The 20,087-nt window shown below is 49.3% G+C and overlaps 1 protein-coding gene across 1 annotated transcript in view; it reads left to right on the plus strand.

The window, feature by feature from the left end:
• Positions 1 to 17,406, plus strand: part of LOC128275094 (A-kinase anchor protein 200) — a 42,912-nt gene extending 25,506 nt beyond the window's left edge. The window contains exons 3-6 of the mRNA XM_053013482.1: positions 4,900 to 5,310; positions 12,569 to 14,476; positions 16,593 to 16,745; positions 16,828 to 17,406. Of these exons, the coding sequence (XP_052869442.1) occupies positions 4,900 to 5,310; positions 12,569 to 14,476; positions 16,593 to 16,745; positions 16,828 to 16,902 (2,547 nt within the window). The 3' untranslated portion in view covers positions 16,903 to 17,406. The remainder of the gene's footprint in view (positions 1 to 4,899; positions 5,311 to 12,568; positions 14,477 to 16,592; positions 16,746 to 16,827) is intronic.
• The last annotated feature ends 2,681 nt before the right edge of the window (positions 17,407 to 20,087 follow it).

The raw sequence follows: 20,087 nt of genomic DNA on the forward strand, positions 1-20,087 counted from the left end.
ACCTGTTGCGTTGCCTTCACCACGCACCCAAAATGACCAAATTCCCCCGCCGAATTCCTGAGGGTGACGAAAAAGAAAGAACATACAGGGGACAGAACATGGTGGGAAAAGTACAAACGTGCAGCGCGGCAATCGGGACGTTGTTTTAATTTTAAAATTGTTAGTGTACGACCGTTGATAGAAAGTGGTTGTGGTGCTGCGTTGCGTTCTTGTTCTCGAAGGACGAGACGCGTTTCTGTAGTTCTACTATGCACGGCTTTAGGGCTCCTAGAAACGTGCGCACTGCCCCCCGATGGCAAGGATCTCATCACCTATAAAATGGGTTCATAAGTTGATCGCTCGACAAATCCGCGCTCCGTCCGTATTTCTGGCCAGTTGGTGGAACGCATGAAACCGCGTCGGAGGCGCGCGTTGTTGCGGAATTTATGATTCTTGCTCGCGCCGTGCATGCGTGCATCTGAAGTGAAGCGTCCATAATTGCTATCGCCAGTTGACGAGCGCCGTGTAGCGTGTAGTGCACGGGCCCACGGCGGGTTGTGAAGGGGGCCATCCGCGCGTGATGGATGGATACCCGTGAGAAAAAAGGGAAAATAAATATGCTCTTACTACCACACCACCCCAGCAGCAGCAGCAATAGCAGCAATAGCAGTGCGCATTATCGAACTCTTAGAGGCATGCAGCTAGAAGGGCGCTTTGATGTGCGGGGCTTTTCACTCTTGTTAACACTTTTCCCCAGGCCGGACAAAAAAAAAACGTTTGCTGTGCGTCCGTGCGTACGTGCGTGGTGGGCGATATTTTGAATAGATAGCTTTCTCTAATGCCACTTACCGCCCAAAGTCCGGCAGCTGACGACGGGGAGTGGTGGGCACGTGGAAGAAGGAGCTCTTCAGTGCGCGGTGGCGGCGGGGGGCCAACATTCTAACGGTGGTGTAATGATGATGGTTACTTTCGAGATGTGTAACGCACGGTTGATCCGCGCGCGCGGGGGGCCGCTGATCCCCGAGGCGTGTGATGTGTGTGGGAAGACGATTGAAATTTAACACCGATTGAAGCAAAACGTCGATTACTATCTCCCACCACCCACCCAGCCGGTCCCGGTGGCCTCACTCAAGGCGCAAGACCAAAGGCGTGTGGCACGAGAGCGACGAGTTCTGGTCTGTGCCACCATGAGAATGAAGTGTACGCGGTTGGTTGTGTGGAATATGAAGCATGCGTCACAAACGGGGAGACAGTCCCGGACAAAATAATGCTTTTAATGGCTTTTGATCGGAAGTGTAGTTCCTTGACGATGGCGCTTTTCCCAGTTATCAATTTCCGGTTACATTCTGGGGGCCCAAAAAGGTGTCTTTGAAAAACATAAAAACAACTCTCGGTATATTTTTTAGTGTGAAATTTTCAATTTGACTATTTGCCAAAGGACGGACTAGATCCCACAAGAATGTTTAAATGCATCGGGCCAAAGTAACATAATTTCTTTCCATTATTTACTTTTGGTTGTGATGAATTGTCATTTTATTTTCGAAATAGGAATAGCAAATTGGAACAAAAATAGCAAATGAAAGCTACTGAATTTGGTTGTCATTCTTCTGAAAGTTACTCATTAAAATCTGTGTAAAATTACACAGTTTTTGTGTAACAATCGTTTGAGTCAGGTAATGTCAATATTTTGAAAAACAGTGGAAAAAATCAAGTATCAATGTGTCATTAAATATTTGTAGGCAATACGCCTTCGCATATCACAGATGAGTTGGTTTCTGTATGTGTCTGAACTCATTTACTACAGTCGAATTTTCCAATTCCGCCAACGGGACTTGATACAGTAGACGATTAACATTGTCTCTGTTGCAGCCCAAGACCATTCGGCGGTTGTAATTGTCAGATAGCGAAGAAGAATCACTTATCACAGCAGAGGGCCAAAGAAGAACATAAACACGTGACCATAAGAGCTAAGGGATACGATGAACGATCCGTGGGGCGTCCAAATATTGCAGCTACCGGCAAAAACTTCGCCCAATGGGGCTAGACGACCAAAGGTTGTTAGCGAAGGTTATGAATATGTAAAGAAGTTTGTTTGCCATTTCAATGGGCCCCGGGCGTCCTTAAGAGGTATTAAAAGCCATATTGTTTTAGGCTGTTCTGGGATTGGAGTTGTAAATTCTAAAACTGTGTCGTCGTCAAACTTGAACCTAGAGTGTGATCTTACTCTATTAAATGATGGCGCTGGGCGAAGAACCCAGATACGTCAAACATACCACTCCTTGACTGCTGACTCGACCAAACATTTGACCCTAGATAATCTGCGGTTTATCGGTTTTTAATGGACGCATTGAACTGCCCATTCAACCCCAGTTTAAAATTTGTTAACCGTTTAGCGCCGGGGCTCGTTGATTGAGTTCGAAGTAATCAAGACAACAGGGGAGTCCTTCCTGCCGCCGCCTGTCCGGGGCAGGCTGACTGACGTCGGTCGTCCCCGTGGCTTGACTACTCTCCCCATCGCCACTCCGCCGCACGTTCTATTTCCTGATGCTGAGGCTGTGGCTGCTGCGAATTACGAAACCAATCATACTTTTTACACACCCGTGGCCCATTCGTGTCGATCGAGTGAGAGAGGTCCCAATTACACAAATTTCTCCGCACACTCAAAGGTGCGGGTTGCTGTTAATGGGCACCACCACCCCACCAGCGGTGGCCGAATATTAGCACACTCTGCCTCTACCTTTCATCACCTTTTTGCCCCCGGGCACCTCATCCGATGCTGTTGCGTGGGGAATTTTTCGATACACTAACGGCAATTCAAAACCAATTAATTGGATGTTTATGGTTTATGTTTTCTCGAGACTCCTCGGTGTGGCCAGGTACTCTTCTTCGCTGTCTTTTAAACCCCATCAGCCAGTGGCGGCGCGCGGTAGTTGTTATAACCGTAAACAAGGTTAACTTCTTCCGGTGGTGAGCACACCACCACCCGATGACCACCCCAGTGGATTAATTGGCATATTGGTCCTGCGGGGCACAAAATACCACCCTCGCGGAATGCTTTCCATTTTTGCTCTCCATCCATTAAGGCTCTCCTCCGCAAGTAGCGCGCCGCGCAGTGCTCTAGTGCTGCCCGCGCTCCTCTCCACACGTTGTTGCATTGCGCAGTGTTTCCTCGCGGAGACCACGTGCAGATAGCCTGCGGTGCTGCGGCCGGCAAAAGATTACCGCAGGAGCTGGCCGTTGGCCTAGCCGATGGGTCGCGCGCGGTTCGGGTTTTGCTCTCATTTAAAATAATCACGATCATCATAACTGCTGCAGGCGCAGCCCGCACGCGGTTGCGCTGTGTTCCATTTGCGTTGTTTTGCTTTCCATTAATTCACGTTGGACTGCTGGCGGCTGGCTGGCTGTGGTGCGCGTGCAATAATGTGCACGACGCAGTTCGATCGGCTAAAGGGTTTTTCGTTTGTTTTAGTAAAAGACAGCCCGGAGTTAGCTCTCTTCTGAAAGCCCCGGCGATAATGATTTGCTCTTTGTTGGCTTGGCTCGCTGATCCCCGAGGGTAGTTTGTAAATTCACGAAAGGGTCTGTTCTGTGGCGCCCCTGTGGTGTAGCCCGCAGGGGTTATCGGTGTGGAGCCCCGGTTCAAAGGATGATAGTAAACTTTCTTTTTAAGTGACTCCACCGTCGGTGCGTGACTTTAGCGTGCACGACTGCCAGAGAGACACACAGGAGATAAGGATTAATAAATATAGACGCCAGCAACGGTGCCCGTGATGATTAACGGATGAGTCTAGTCGGAGTCTGCGGCGCCAATAAGAGGGATTGCGCATTTACTAAAGATGTGTCATGTTCCACTGGCATTTGCCCTGTTTAGCAACCAATGGAATGTGTAACAGAATCTGACCGTCAATTTTTGTGCTGACGCATCCAAAAATTTCATCAGAAATGTTTATTTCCAAAAGTGGAAGCAAAATAGGAAAAGTCCCGTAGGACCGGCATAACTGTGGCGTTGAGACTACTGTGTGCCCCCGCCAGTAGGAGGTGAAGTGTACAAATGATTGGTTAGAAGGGAATAGCGGGGCGGGGCAGGGTATCACCGTAAAACGGCCCTTTGGCCATTGTTTGTGTTTATTACCCAGCAACGATCCACGCGATCATCGGCGGCGGGCGTGTGCATCGCGTTGCTGACATAGTGCAATGAAAATAAAACGATACACACAGCATTTATTTGTTTACATCTCGAGCGACATAAACAGTAGCCATTAGTTGAACGTGCAACGGTAAGCACTTTCGAAAACTGTCCCTGCGAAAGATCATCGCCGCGATCAACGCGTCGTGCCCGGCCCGAGATCGAGCGTAACGTGTGCGGCGAATTGCATACTTCCAGGCGTAAACGACAGTCGGCTGGAATGTGATCTAAAATGTGGTCTAAAATGCATTTACGGTGCAAAAGTGCATATTTTGTGTATACACCTCAATTACAGCAACAACAAACATTCCAATGGATCAAGGATATTTGGTTTTGATGGATAATATGATACTCGAATTGGCCGATATGTGCTTACCATGAAAATATTTTAAATTTTAGTCCCTGTTGAGATGTGTTATTCATCAAATCTCAAACGATTCTAATTAATCTCTCACATCGTACTAATAATTGTTTTTCGTTTTTTCTTCTTCTCTCCATGCGTTTGTGTACCACACACACATATCCGTCTCTGCATACCACTACCACCTTCATATACCACATACTAATCGTAATCATGGCTCGTCACACTACACTCTCCCACGCCCCACGCGCAACAAACATTTGGGATCGTTTTCGTTCAATGTGTGATGTGTGCGTGTGTCCTTGTCCTTGTTGTTCTGCGTGACCACCCCGGCTTCTCCGATCGACTCCGACTGGCGTGGCCTGGCCAACAGGAAAAGAAGGTTGAGAGCGATGCGGCCGAAAATGAAAAGGACTCCAGCACAGAGAAAGCCGCCCACAAAGAGGGTGGCGATGGTAGTGGTGGTGGTGGCGGCGGCGGTGATACGAGCGTAGCCGCCGCCGCTGCTGCTGCAGCCCCAGCATCGTCTCCAGCGGCAGCGTCGGAGAAGGAAGGCGGCGAGAACGTTGATCCGAACAAAACGCTAGAAAATGGTAGCAACGATGAGTCGCTGCTGAACGACAGCAAACCGGCGGCAGACGAGGCCAGCAAGAAGGCGAAGAAGCCCAAGAAGAAGTGGTCCTTCCGCAGTTTGTCGTTCAACAAGAAGGACAAACAGAAACCGGCCAAAAAGGAGAAGGACGAGGAACGCGTGAACGGCGAGTGCGAGAAAGTTCCTGAAGAGGTAAGTGCGGGGAAAAATGGGAAAAATCTCGGTCCAACTAATGGGAAACTATTGTTTTGTGAGTTCCAAAGTAGACCTGTTTCGTCCGGGGCGGGATGTGTCGAACTCTGCATGCGATGGGTGTCCATTCTAACCTACATCGATACTCAATCCATACAATGTTAAAAATGTCGGTGTAAATTAATACAACTTCCGTCCCGCTTTGTTTGGTGATGTATTTTAGGAAAAGTTATCAAATAGTACGCCTAGACACGGCCACCATCAAACGCCGTCGACCCGCCCGCTCGACCTAACCGTGTTTTACGTTGGGCCGATACTTTTTAAGATTAAATCCAACTTTTCTCTTTCAATTTTCTCAGCTGTCGACATTTCAACCGGTCGGCGATAAATGGGGCAAAGGTGCGATTAAGCGGTGCATTTGTAATTTTGTGTGACGGATTGGCACGCGGCCATATTGCGCTATTGGAACGAGCCGCGCGTAAATTGCGTCGTCGTTTTGACCGCCTCTAGTAGTGGCCTGGCCCGTTCGGGAGCACAACTACTCTCACGCAATCGCAATGTTTTGCACTTGACAATGAAAACTATTTTCTATTTTGGTTCCTAGGAAAAGCCGACTTTTGAATCCTTCACCTTGACGATACCCATTTCAATGGATATTCAAAAGATTTAAGACCTTTACAATTAGTACCCCAAAAAGGGTCAGATAGTTACAGAGGTGCTCGAGAAGTGAATGAAAACATCGCAGAATACTACGCCACGCTCTTCAAAAAACCGCCAACCGGCCTACGCAAAATGCCGCGCGTGTGAGAATGTTTTTTTCAAGGCGCAGTGGTCATCGCGCTTCGGTGGGATGGAAAATGAAATACTATTTTGTTTTCACCGCTACCCCGAAAACACATTACATTAGTGTGGCAGGAGCAGCGAGTCTTTTCGTTGTCCCACCTTTGTTTGGCCCGTGGCTAAACAACACTTGAAGGAAATTATTTTTGGGGCAAAACGCATCGTTGGAAACCGATTTTTCATGGCCACTACCACTACTCTCCTCGTGGCCAGTGGCTGGTATACAGCGCGGCATCCCTGACTAATGCACGAGAGAGAACCACAACAGTGAAGTGAAGTGTTTGGTTTCGACGACGGCGGCTTGTAGGGGACCACCAACAAGCCAAACATATTTTCCCCAAGATACTCAAAAGCGCTTATGGCAATTATGAAATCGCTTTATAGTGCGTTGATTGTGTAGCAATTCTTGTGGCCCAAACAGTATCGCGCTCGCGGTATCGATTTTGGACCCGATACGCCTGTTTACTGCCGCCGTTTTTCGGCCAAATCAAAATTTGATACTATGCCCTGCGGTGCGGCGAGCCATGGGTTGTGTTTTCCGCGAATTCGAGGACGCGCGCCCTCCCTTGTTTGAGGGCGCAATTTTCGGCCTCAGTTAGCAGAGCGTGCGCGGGTTGATGAGAATCTATTTCCATAAATTCTTGCGCTGCAGCAGCCAAACAGCACGGAACATTTTCTGGCCGGGACTGGGACTCTATCGCTATCGCGCATCTGCGCGTGATGGAAATTTCGAAAACCCCATCAACCAATGATGACCGGAAAATGATATACCGAACCCCCCGGGGGAAGGGACCGCCATCGGTGTCGATGACGCGCGGTGTGCTGTTGCGCCTGGGCGAGGGTCGTTAAGAGTTTTACGATCAATCGACGGCGAATAATGTGTGTTTTGGTGTGTCGCTTTCCTCCCCGGTGACGCACCAGTTGGAGGAACCCCAGCGAGATAAACAACTGCGCTCGCCGCGCTACTCGTAATTTGTTTTTGTTTTGGTCACAGTTCCCAATTCCGGAACCACCATGTCGGCGGTGATCCAGTTTGCGATAAACTTATAGTTTCGCTTTCGGTGCCCCGTTCGATTTACGACACGAATTACGACTCTCCCAGCAGCGGATGGTCAAGGTCGGCAGCAGCATGCGGCAAAATCAGCTGTTGCGGAGAAACTAATGCGAGGCATCTTTCGTCGCCCGTCATAATTCAAGGTTTCAAGTTAGCAACAGAAGTGACACACCACACCACGTGATGATGGATTGTAATGTGACCAAACTTCTGGTTTGCAGGGAGTTTTTCGAAATTTGACGTAATGAGCAACACACACGCCGCTTTACATGTGACAAAATGGGTTAAAAATAATGAAAGTAGTTGACGATCTTCCGCGCCCGATGATTAACGATTTTGCTAAAGAGCCAGCGCAGGCGCGCACATGACCCCTAAGACTCGGCTGACGAACGAGATGTGTCCACGGCACCGCGGTGTTCTGGTTGTCGAACACACACCTGTAAGCAAAAAACAGTTTTTGGAATTGGATTTTAGATCATTTTGGAACCTGTATTGGTCTTGATTCCAAATCATTGGTCAGTTATCGAAATCGGGATTGATGTTGTAGCATTTTAGATACCGAATTAAATGCACTTCCTTTCGCGATGTTAATGAAATTAAATGTCTCGAGCTAAAGATCACTTCACGCTACAGCTACATGATTTAACGTTCACGTTTGGTAGCAAATCAGCCTTAAACTGAGCTGCTGCTTCCCAAACACGATTCTGGTTTTAAAAAAGATGGCTGAGTCCCCTTTGCAGTCTAAGGCGCGCACAGTTTAGCAGACAAACCCATTCTGGCAGTCTAGTTAACGTGTCGAGTATATGAAGGAGCAGCGATCCATCATTTTGCTTCTTGTGGCCATTTAAATAGACGACTGTTTGGCAACATTCTGCATTGTGCTCTGCCAACCTGGAAAGAGAATTAAAATGAATCCTTAATCCTTGGATATTATTTGATTGATTTTCCAACTAGCTCCGAAACCGTCGCCAGAAGCGGACACTTGTGTACGGCATGTTGTAAAAAGCTGCGTCTGTGTATTTGGCGTGTTCCGTTCATTTCTCCACTACACCACACGAACGTCGTGGGGTTTCTGTTTTCTGTTGGCCAGTTCGGTAGCCAAGCGTTTCCAAACACGCCATCGGGAGCCAGCCCATCGTCGAGAGCGGCAACGATGACACCCGGGCACAGTTTTTAATATATTTTTCTACTGCTGACGCATATTTATTCATTGGCTAATTTCGGCGCCGCGTAGTACCGACGCGCGGGAACACCACATTCCAACAACCACACGGCCGACTTTAAGAATTTTGTAAACAAAATATACAGAATGAACTTTGAATGTTGTTACTGCAGCGCGCGGCATCTCGAATGGGACTGTTTGTGCGGAAAAAAATTCGCTTGCAAATCTGGCAACCGAAAAACTTCGTCTTGTCCTTGGGATTATCGTGCGTATGTTTCGGTTTTGCGTGTGCGATAGGAAAAGATGGGTTTCCTGTTTGTTTTTTTCTCGCCGGCCAATGCCGCAATGGCATCTGTCACAGCACACACGACGCGGACCAAGGACGCGTGCCTGTGGAACGAAGAATTTTTTACGCTGACAGGGGAAATGTTTAATGGCGAAAGAGAAGTTGTAATTAGGTTTGAACCTAGGGCGGCGCATATTCCTTCTGGGGGCGCTGGTGCTGGTACTACCTTCTCGTATCCTAAGACATTGACGGGGAGAGAGCGCTGATGATTAATTCAAGTTTGTTTCACGAATGTTCTCGGTTGTGAAATTATATTAGGGTCAATTCCAAATTTATTGGAAGTCAAAATTGTTCAAATTTGCAATTGGCCACAGAAACTTCAAATCAAAAGCAAGAAAAAAATCGTTAGAATTAATCATCGAACTCTCGCTGGCCGCGGCGACATGTTGGTGGCGTATACCAAAATTGGCAAGACGCCATCCGCGCGCGGCAACCACTTGCGATCTCATTTGGAGAAACGAAAAGTGTTTTTATTGTGTCAGGCAACAGTTTGTGGTGGTCGTCCCTCTCAGCGGCCGCCGCGAAACTGCGTTCGGCCCAAAAATAGTAACATTTCGCGCCAGGTTCGGCGCGGCACCTCCTTCAACGGGCAACAATGCGGCGGTGTCGGCCCGGAAGTACCGCGAATTTTGAGGGTGATTTGTTGAATGCCATTCGAGAAGAATTGGAACTGCTGGACCACTACGTCCTGGATGAGGGCCAAGAAATGAGAGTTACGCTTTGTGCTTATTGTAATAATTTTTTAGTGTGAGATGAGATATCCAACGTCCACGAAGTCTCCGGAATTCACATCCGAAACCGAACCCCCCAGCTGCCAACCAATCAACCATGGTGAATTCCAGATCTTCGCCTAGGAGAAAGGCGTCACAGTACTCACTACTACTCAGCACACGTGGGATGTGGTTCGGAATGTGGAGAGATTTTCGCAGCACCAATGGAGCAAGGGTTTTAGCGTTAGTGTGACATTGATAGCCACATAAACGGCTCCAGGGTTACATTACGCAAGGCGACGACGACGCATTGGTTCACGGTTGATTGACTTCCGGAGTGCCTTTTGCGGACCGCCCGGGCTATCAATTTTCGCAACGGAAGCCATAATCCATCCGTTCTCTTTCAGAATCACCATTTTCCGGCGATGGAACTGCGACCTGTGGGGGTTGTAATGGGTGCGTTGACGCTGTTGTCTGTGGTTTGTGTTTCTTTTTACACTCTCTTGTGACAATGGATAGTTTATTATCCTTCAGATTGTTTGCCATTTTTTTGTTTTATTAGTTTATTGCTTCCCGGCCTTCGGTTTGACGAAAAGTCCATTATTGTGTACTGTTTTAGCGTTATCGATTGGAACAGTGCATTTAGCACCTTTTTTATTACTAAAGACCTGCCTTTTTGTTCTGTTTGTCACGTGTACGATGTTCGAAGAGTGGTCGAATAGAAATCGACAAAAATTTGCGCCGTTTGTTAAAATATCGTACAGGCAAAGTAAATGGTTTGATTTTTCGTCCAATTTCCGTTCAAGTTTATTTGGGGTACACCTTTTCCTTTTATTATCCAGAGAGGTCGTCCAGACGAGAACTTCGTTGCGCTCAAAATTAGTGTGCTGCTGAATGAGACAGTTGATCATTCCGCTCTGACCGTAACAATAATCAGCTAATACATCGCCCATTTTATCAGTGATCTTCTGGTGATCCTTGTCAACAATTTGCACACCAAGGCTTTTAAAGGAGAACGATCCATTTCTTGACGCGGATCAACCCATAAAGCCTCTAAACGCGTGGACTTTCAACACTCACAAGAGCCAGAAGTTAAATCTCAGACGGGGGGGCTTCTGTGAGTGCATTGTCCAAAGTCCACACCGGAAGGAAAGCGATCACCACCCACCCACCCGTCACCCACAGGGGGCATGTAAATATGTCGCGCGCGCACCAGTTATGTGGCGGGACCCGTTGTTGGAGACAAACCCCGGCGTGTGTTCCTGTTGATTTATCGAGTCGAGCTCTGCGATTCGCTTCCCGCGCGCGTAGGGGTTCTCCTCGCCATTTGTTGCGCTGAAACCAGTTCACCCCGAAGGCGCCGGCCGGCCGACCGGTCGGATCGGGGGCCGGGCATGAGCATATCTGGGTGGATGCTGAATGAGCTTTCGCGGGGTCGCGTCGCTGGCTTTTCAATTAACGATGGTCATCTGTTTGGGTTTGTGTGGAGCGGTTCAGATGCGCGCACGATTCGGGAACGATTCTTCAGTGGCCTCTCGAGAGCTCGCCACTCGATTGAACCATTTATCTCGTACCGTATTTTAATTATTCCAATATATCTGCTCATCTCCGCTCTCGCTTCCCCTCCCGGGGGGCTTGTGGCGTAGTTTCCCCCAGGGCAAGCAACAGAACCCCAAGATCACCGTCGTGTGTTGGGTTGGTGGAGGGCGGTAAAAATAGTTCTGAAGTAGTTTGCTCCGCGGCGCTGCTTCCCCGCGAAACCTGTATCCGCTTGGTCTGGGCGATCAAGGATTTTTCTCAAGTGCCCTGCGCTTCAGTGCGCTCTGCAGCGCGCGCAATCGGTTTCGTCAGCCCACACTATTTCCTCCTCCTTCGGGGTGCCCCGCGTGCAGAGTGCCACGCCACTTCATCACCCACCCGCGGGTGGTAGGGATTGACCCGCCGCGCTTCCATTTCGAACAACATTTTAACTCTGCGCCTGAATGAACTGAAGCGAAATGCCACGCTTCCTGGCAGCAGCGGCACCGTCGCATTCCGGTCGGTCGCCTCCTCCTTCGGTGTGTGTTTACCCTGCGACACGTTGACGTCCACTCGAGACTCGATCGGTCGAGTTGGTCGGGTTGGTGGCGGGCTAGACACTGGCGGTGGTGCCATGTCTTCCTGACTAGTGACTCTGTCTCTGCCCGGCATTTCCCGACCCACCACCGTATAGTTTGGGGTTTCCGCCATCATCCTGTGGCGGTCTCTCTCAGTCCCTCTCTCTGGCGCGTGGGTTTCTGTGGAGTGCGTTCGACGGGGGAGACCCCGAACCGCGCAAGAACTCTTCTCGCGTGTGTGTTTTGTGCGGAAGTGCGCGCAGTTTGACTAGAGCCAAGAGCTCTCTTGCCTACGGTACGCGCGATCGCGCGCACACCGTTTGGACCTGAGCAGAGAGCGACTGAGAGTCAGCAGGGACTGTTGTCGCCGAGGCGGCGTATAAATTAAATTGTACTCCACTGCGTGGCGATCAGTCCGTGCCAAAGCTCCCACCGGGAACAACGGTCGTTGAACGGAAAACCCCGAAGTAAACCCCAAGATCCGAGTTGAAGAAGTGAACGATCAGATCTTCGCCCTACCTATCAATTACCTATCCAGCCACCCACCAGGCGGATTGTGTGGCTTGTGGAACAAAGTTACTGAACCAGATATTGCTGGAGAGTGCGCGCGAGGGCCTCCAAGAACTCTGAGCGCCATTTGTGCCGTGTGACGTGTGTGTGATCTGGAGTACGTCCAGATCATTTTCCAAGTTCCGCCCTCAGTGCAGTCCAGTTTTCTTTGTGGGTCACAAAGAAAGCTGCCCTCAACTTTGTCAAGATTCTCCTCGCTTTTGTATTTGCCGCTGTAGTTGGTCTCCTGATTGTGTACTTTATCATGGGAGGTGTTAAGGTGAATATCGTCCGGGTCCGGTTCGAATGGTGGGAAGGAATCGATGTGTTGTGCCCAGAAGATAGTGCTTTACCCTCTGGAACCTCTCTGGAGTAGGAAGTTGTGATGAAGAAGTTGTCGTTGCGTAGATCAGATCTTTCGAAAGAACTGCCCGATTCGTGATGTCTAATCCATTTTTTTTTCTCGTTCTCCTATCTTCTGGTCACGCGTTACCTGTGCAGCCCACCGAGGATGCTGCCGCTGTCGCCGTGGCTCCGGAAGCCACAGCAGCGCCCACCGCTGCTGCTGGCACCAGTGAAACGAAGCCCGAATCATCCGCCCCCGTAGAAGTGGCCGCCGCTCCCGCCGATACCACCAAAGTGGCGGAACCGGCGATCGAGGCCGTCACCGTTGCTGCCCAGCAAACCGCCGCCGTCGCCGCCGCTGCACCGCCATCGGCTGCTCCTGCTGCTGTTGTTGTGGCAGTCCCGACCACCACCACCACCACACCGGAGGAGACGCCCACCGTTGTCGTCGAGAACGGCCAACCGAAGGAGGAATCGGTGGAACAGGCAGTTGTGGCCGCCGCCACCCCGGAGGAGGCTCCGAAGGTTGAGGAAAAGGAACCGGAAGTTGTCGCCGCCGCCGCCGCCGTCGTTGTCGCTGCAGCGGAAGAGAAAGTCACGGAGGAGGAGCCGGTCGTTGAGGTAAACACTGCTACTTCCACTCCGGCTACCGAAGCCGCCCCGCCGCACGCGGTCGAGGTAGTGGACGTCGTCCAACCACCACCCCAAGTGGCAGCGGATTCCGCTGCCGCCGTCGCGGCTACTTCTACTCTCCCTTCCACTACTACCACTCCACCGGTCGTTAGCGAGTCCGAGCAGGCACAGGTCGTAGCGACGATGGTCGAGGCAGGGCCCGAAAGTGGTGACAGTACCCCTCCACCCCCTCTGCCCTCCATTCCTCCGCCCTCGCAGGTGATGGTGTTCGTTGAGGCTTCGATGTCGTCACAGGTCGTTGAGGAGGATTCGCTGGTGGGTTCCGCTGCGGTGGTCCCACCGCCGCAGCAGGAGAAGGGTGATCAGAGCGCAAAGGCCGGGGAGGGTGAAGTTCAGCAGGAGGCGCCTGCGGCAGCGGTGGTGGCCGTTGAGGCACCGCCGCCGTCCGCCGGAGGGTCGGATCTGAGTAGTTCCGTTGAGGTAGCGCAGGGCACAGTCACCGTCGGGGAGGTTGGTTCTTCACCATCATCGGCTCTTGCCGAGGTCGTGAAGCAGGCAGAGGAGGAGCAGGTCGCTGTGGTGGAGCATCATCCCACTGTTCCGGAGGTAGCCGAGGAGGAGCCACCGAAGATCGAGGAGATCAAGGAGACCGTCACCAAAGCGGTTGGCGAAATTCTGGAGCAAGCGGTGGACAAGATTGAGAGCGCGGAGACAACGTTGCCAGAAGCTGCTCCGGCTGCGGCTGCTATCGATGAGATCAGTAACAATATAGACGATCTGCCGCCACCACCGCCACCGCCGGCCGTGGACGACGACGAACCGGTGCCCGATTCCCTACCGTCGCCGCTGCCCACCATCGCTGCTGCTGTGCCGGCCGACGAGCTGCGGTTGGACAACAGTGTGCTGTCGGTGGACATCTCGTCCCCGCTGCCCCAGAACAGCCTCGAGTCGCTCCCGTCGCCACCAACCCTGTCCCAGAGTGACGTCAGTCTTCCGCCGCCACCCGAATCTCCGACCAATGACAGTTGTACCGTCGTCGCCGCCGCCACCGCTGCCGTTCCACTTCCGCCACCAGCAGCAGCACTATCATCTGCGAGTGACGAGGCCACACTCTCCTCTAACACCACCACCACCAGTGCTTCCATCCCGTCCTCCCTTCCGGCAGTTGTAGCAGAGCTAGAGACGCACGAAGTAGTGGCGGCGGCGGTGGCGGTGGATACTGATGTGGCCACGAGCAGTAGTTTGCCGAAGGAAGACGACGCCGTGAGCACAGTGCCGGCAGATGTGAAGGATGCCCCACAGCAACAGCAACAGCAGCAGGAGCAACAGCAGCAGGAGCAGAAGTCGGTGGTAGAGGAGGAACCGCCGAAAAAGTCGGTGGTGGTGCCCGCGGCGGCGCCGGCTGAAGTTGAGGAAACGGTCGCGCAAAAGGTGAATAATCTTTCACACTCACTCTTCTTCTCTCTGTTAGCGAACCCACAACACTACTTTTACAACAACAACAACAACCAGAACAACAACAACCACCACCACCACCACCACCGACCATCTTACCATCCTACTCCCATGCCCAGGAACGAGAGGCAAACGTGAACCTCTCCTCACAACCAACCACCTCCCCACCACACCACATCATGTTGTCTATTTGTTTGTTTGTTTGTTTTTTTTGTTGATTGTTTTGTTTGTTTGTTTTTCCTGTTTGCCTTGCCTGCCTGCCTGCCTGTTACGCCCCCCTTTCGCCGACCCCCACGCACCACCACCACCCACCATCTATTATTCTTTGGTGTCTCTATTGTGCAATTGTTTTGCTGCAACCCGCGCAACAACACTGTGTAAATGTGTGTGTGCTGTGTGTGTGCTTTCCACTGGAAGGAGGCCAATTCGCTCCTCACCACGTCACACCACCTTCTTCGCCATCACCATCATCAGCATCATGATGGCGGCGTCGGCGGCAGCGGCGGCCCGGCGGAACTGGAGAAGCGGGTGGCCACCACGGTGCAAGTGCAGTTGATATTCAACTTCGTTTCGGTTCTGGTGTTTGTCGGGGCAATCTTTTCGCTATCCGTCTGTGTGTCCTGTGTCCTTCTGCTCTCACTCTGACTTGTCTGTCTTTTCCTCTCTCTCTCTGTCTAATCGGAACCGCTTGTGCCTGAGTTTTAGTGATTTATAGTTGTGTTCATTATGTTTGCCGTTTGTTTTATTTGTTTCTTTTGCAAGAAGTGTGTCGTTTTCACGTTGTGTTTATCCCATTTGTTTGTTTTTGTAATTCGATTTTAATTTATTTTGTTGTGCGCAGGTAAAGCCCCCGGGTGAAGGTGTGTGAATGCGTGTTGCAGTTATTTATTCGATCGGTTTTAACTTATTCATTTTTTTCGTTCATTCAGTCTATTTATTTTAGTATTATTGTTGCGTTTTCGTTGCGCTGTTGTTGGGTTTGATTGAACCATACTGTGCTGTAAAGTGAGAACAACAACATTGAATTCGTGATTGAATTGAATGATTGTGGTTGTGTGTACAGTTTTTTTTACCATATTTAGGTGCGGTTGGGCTCTATTCTTTTCGCCTCATTTTTGGTGCCCTTTCGTGCTTCTATTTTAAATCAAACATCAAACCTTTTTTCACCAAACCCCCCCATCGATCATTCACGAGTTGGCATCGTCGCCATAGTCTCATCTCCATTTGCGTTGATTAGGAAATTTTCATCTCAAAATTCCTCCATTCCACACTCGACCTGAAACTTCCGATCCGCGTGTTGTCGACAAAACGTGTGTTTATTATCGTGATGTTCTGTCGTTCCCCAGTTCTCTGCAACTTGTTTCGTACCGCCTTTCACACAGAATTATCTGTCCATAGTGTGTGTGTTTGTGTGCGTGTGTGTGTGTTGGCTTGGTTTGAAGTTAATCCGTAACAAAATTCGCGTTCCCAAAGCTTGTGGTTCTTCTGATGAAATTTGCTAACCAGAGTGGATGAAGCTAACCATCGATCGCGCGCGCCTTTTCAAGTTCGTCGTGATCCGCTCGCTTACACCCCTGAAACATGTAGAAAACACAAAAACAGGGCGCTAACGATGAACTGTGAAACTTTGTCCTTCGGCTTTGCAATCCACCCGCGACCGGCGGGGTTCGTTTGAATGAGGGACTTTTGAATGTGTCGAGTGCGAACTAATAATCAGTCTGCCATCGGAATGGGTTTGGTAATTCTGTGTGTTTCATTTTGTGGCTTCTTAGCACATTGTAATTTACCAAGTTTCCGGCCATTGCTTCTCCTTGTATATATGTCTACACATATTCACACATATTTTCTCTTTCTCTTTCTTTCGCCCTGTCTCTGTACCACCTCACCACCTCTCTGTCTGCAATTTCTCCTCGGCCGTCGGTCTTCGGTTGCACCGTACACGCGGGCACGCGTATCGTCTCTCCTGCTGTGTCACTATTTCATCCTTTATGCCGCGCGCGCGTTCCTGATCTTCGGCCTGCCGACCACCGGCATCATCTTCTTCTCGGCGCCTCGCGAATCGCGAACAAACTGTTTCCCTACCTAAAAATAGCACAACGGAACGGTTGAGAACGGAACTAGTAGCAACAATGGCACGACCGAGAATGGTTCAACCGAAAACGGAACTACCGAGCACGGCCAGAATGGAGTTCACGAAAAAGCCGCTACCGAAAGCCTCAATGGAGACGCCGAGCATAAAAAGGAGGTACGCACGCAGCAGTAGTTTGTGTAAATCGGGGGAAAGGCGCACAGTCTCTAAATGATGGTAACTTTTTTTATTTTTGCAGGACAAAATTCCAGAAAAAGCGGCCCAACTCCATCAGCAACCACCCGCCGCAGCACCAGAAGTAACGACTGAGTAAAGAGCACCGTTTGCTGGAACAACCCGACAGCAGCATCTATTGATTATTAATTAATTATAATTCGTAATAATAATTATAATTATAAACAAGAGAAGAAAACAGATAACAGCGCGGCGCGGCGCTCTTCACGCAAAACGAATAAAAAAAATGGATTAGATTAGAGAAAAGAACTGGAGAAAAGAGCAGCACGGAAAAGATTAAGCGCGCGCGAGAGTTTGGGGAGTAAGAATTAGGCAACAAACAGCAGCAAACGAATGCGCAAAGGAGAACCGAGAAAACCAAGGTCTTCGTTTTTGAGAACTGCACACACAACAAACAAACAAACAAGGAAATTGAGTTTGGCTCTCCTCCCATCCGAACACACACTACTATTTGTCCATTGATATTTTTTTAACCACTCGATTTAGTAGAAACCGCCCCCCGCCAGCCACACGGCCAAACAGGATATTGTTACTGTAACGAAAAGCAGCGAAAGTGAAACAAAAACGGGCTTTTGTGAGAGTGTGGTGTGCTGTGCGATGCTGTGCTGTGTGGGAAGAAGCAAATCTTCGAATTGTAAAATTTTCTTTATACAGAAGAAGCATTAAAATTGTAGGGTTACAACAACACACACATAGTAGTAGTGCTGGGCGTGTGTTTTAGGGGCTTAAGCGGACCGGCAGCGGAGCAGCACACTTTGGAGAGACGTGTGTTGTGAACAAGAAAGAAAGCGCGTCAACAAGCAAAGTGGTGCAAATTTTGTTCTCATAATAATAATTAATCGCGCGGCGAAGAAGAGACCCCTTTTTAGGACAGCCTTTGTCAGGAGATTCTGCAATAGGAGAAGGGAGAAACGCCTCTTAGAACGCTGTCCACAGCCACGAGAAAGAGAGAGAGCCGATGGATGGTACGTCGTTCGCGTGTAGCTTGAGGGGCGAGAGCTTAGATATAGCGAGAGAAAGCAATTTTCATCGGTATGTTGTGGCTGTGTGGTGCGGGGTCTTGTAGGGTAGAAACAACACCGGCCTTTTGTCTCCTCTACGCTATACTTTCTTTCTTATACTTTCTTTTAATTATTATACGAAAACGATAATTAAATAAACCATTTCAAACAAACCGTATTCCTTCGCGCGCGCATCACGCATAAAAAGGTTGCCGTCGTGGCACGGTCGAAAGCCAACCCGGTTATTCGCGTACTCCTCGTGTAATGGAAAGAAATCACTATGCTGTTTGGTTTATTGGTTGTCGCACTTTAGTTCTTGTCTTCCCTTATATGTTTTCTTCTATCGGTTTTTACTGTTGTGTTTATTTTAGCTTCATTTCCATAACAGCATCCTGTTGACCGGCCCGGGAGTTGTTGCTTTTCGAGCGTGAATTTGTGTTATTAGAATGCAGAACTTTAGAGGAGATATAAGCAGTTTCAGCAGAAAAGCAACTCTATCTGTCTATAAATGGTGGTCAGATGAACAGCGTTCAGGGGTTAAAGATCTTTGAGTACATTTCACTCTAGTTTCCCGAGAAAAGGCGGTGACCCGGGACCTCGAAGGTAACCTGAAAAATCACTATCGGGATATACCTCGAGCAGAAATGTCTGTGTTTCTGAAATGCAGATAACTCTAGCTCAGTTGGAAGCCCTAGAATCTGATGTGGCTAGAGATCCGACCCGAAACGTTGTTGGTCGCATCCGGTTCCAGCGGTTGGATGTAAGAGTGTGTGCTTCTAGAGTTACAATAAACAGCTGCGAGTCTTTAGAATATTATACGAGGTTGTAGAAACGACGAAAACTAAACGAAACACAAATGAATTGAACTCACACAAACACTAGCAGTACGAAGAATGGGAGCAGTACACTATTAGTATCTTTAATTTTTAACGTATTTAGAATAAATTAAATTAGACGAACGAATGAGCGAAAGTTGAGGAATTGAGTGAATCTCAAGTGAATTCAAAGCGAACAAAAACGAAATCCTACCGAAAGGACACAATATGGAAAGAGTAACCCACGAATCGTGGATAAAAAGCGTACGTAATGTGGCCACACGGTGTTTGGAATTTGAACAGAGTAACGTGTGGGGGAAACAATTGTGCACAGCAGAGCACCCGCAACTTGCATTCGGCTCGTGGGAGGACGAGTAAGAGCACACACACACACACCTCAAGACAGCCTCAAGAAGCTGGAGTTGTTCCAAGCGCTGTTGTAAATGCACCCGTTTTGTGAGGTGAGAAGTGCGCCTCTTTTTCTACCGTAACTTAGCCCGGCGTTTATGTCGCGCGCCAGACGGGCAGCGTGGCCGGGTTTTTAGTAGCCATTTGTACTCGACTCTACATACCTTGTGAGTGAAAGCTTTCGTCTGGGATAACGTGTACACCGAACTACTATTGTAAAAGACTGCCTCATTGAAGCGTACTGAGAGAGAGAGAGAGAGAGAAGGAGAAAGAAGCAAGCAAAAACATTACAAAAGTGCTACTTTCGTCCCACATTTCACCAAGTTTTAAACCATTCATCACACACTCGCCACGGCAGGGCCGGGCACCGGGCAAACCGCCCTCCCCGATTCCACGATGTTTGCGGAATAGTCAAATACTTCAGAGAAAACGGTGTTCAGTAAACGTTCTATTGAAAAACGCCCCAGGGAACTAATCACGAATTGATTATTGATAATATTGTGTACGGTGACGGGAACTTTACATGTGAACTAAAGGTAAATTTACATTTCCTTCCAGAAATGAATTAGATCGTAGCGCATACACCTACAAGCGATTTTTAAATTTCCTCAAAATATATATTAACGGACGGACGAACGAACGTTGTTGTTTCGGGAACAAAACATTTACACAAGCAACATCCGCCCAAGCGCGGAAAAGCAAATCGATTACCACAGACACACGCGCACGCAACACAGGAACGCAGAAACGAATAGGATTAGCGAACGCAAGCAAAATTATCGCGCCAAAAGTCGACGCACCCGGCGGGTGGCTGGCAGCGCCGAAAGAGTATGTCCGCTGAGTGGCCAACAAAAGTGTTTTAAATCACAAAGTAAGAAAAGTAGAAGGAATTTTAGTGTACGTCGTACAGCGTAAGGGTGGGTAGAACGAACGGTCAATTTATATTACTATGACCTCGAACACAACGAGTGGTTTATTCAAGCGTAGTTAAATGGATCGACCGGTGAAACAGCATCATTTGAAGCCGTTCGATTAACTAT

This window comes from Anopheles cruzii, chromosome 3 (genome assembly GCF_943734635.1).
Source record: "Anopheles cruzii chromosome 3, idAnoCruzAS_RS32_06, whole genome shotgun sequence".
NCBI classification, from domain to species: Eukaryota; Metazoa; Arthropoda; class Insecta; order Diptera; family Culicidae; genus Anopheles; species Anopheles cruzii.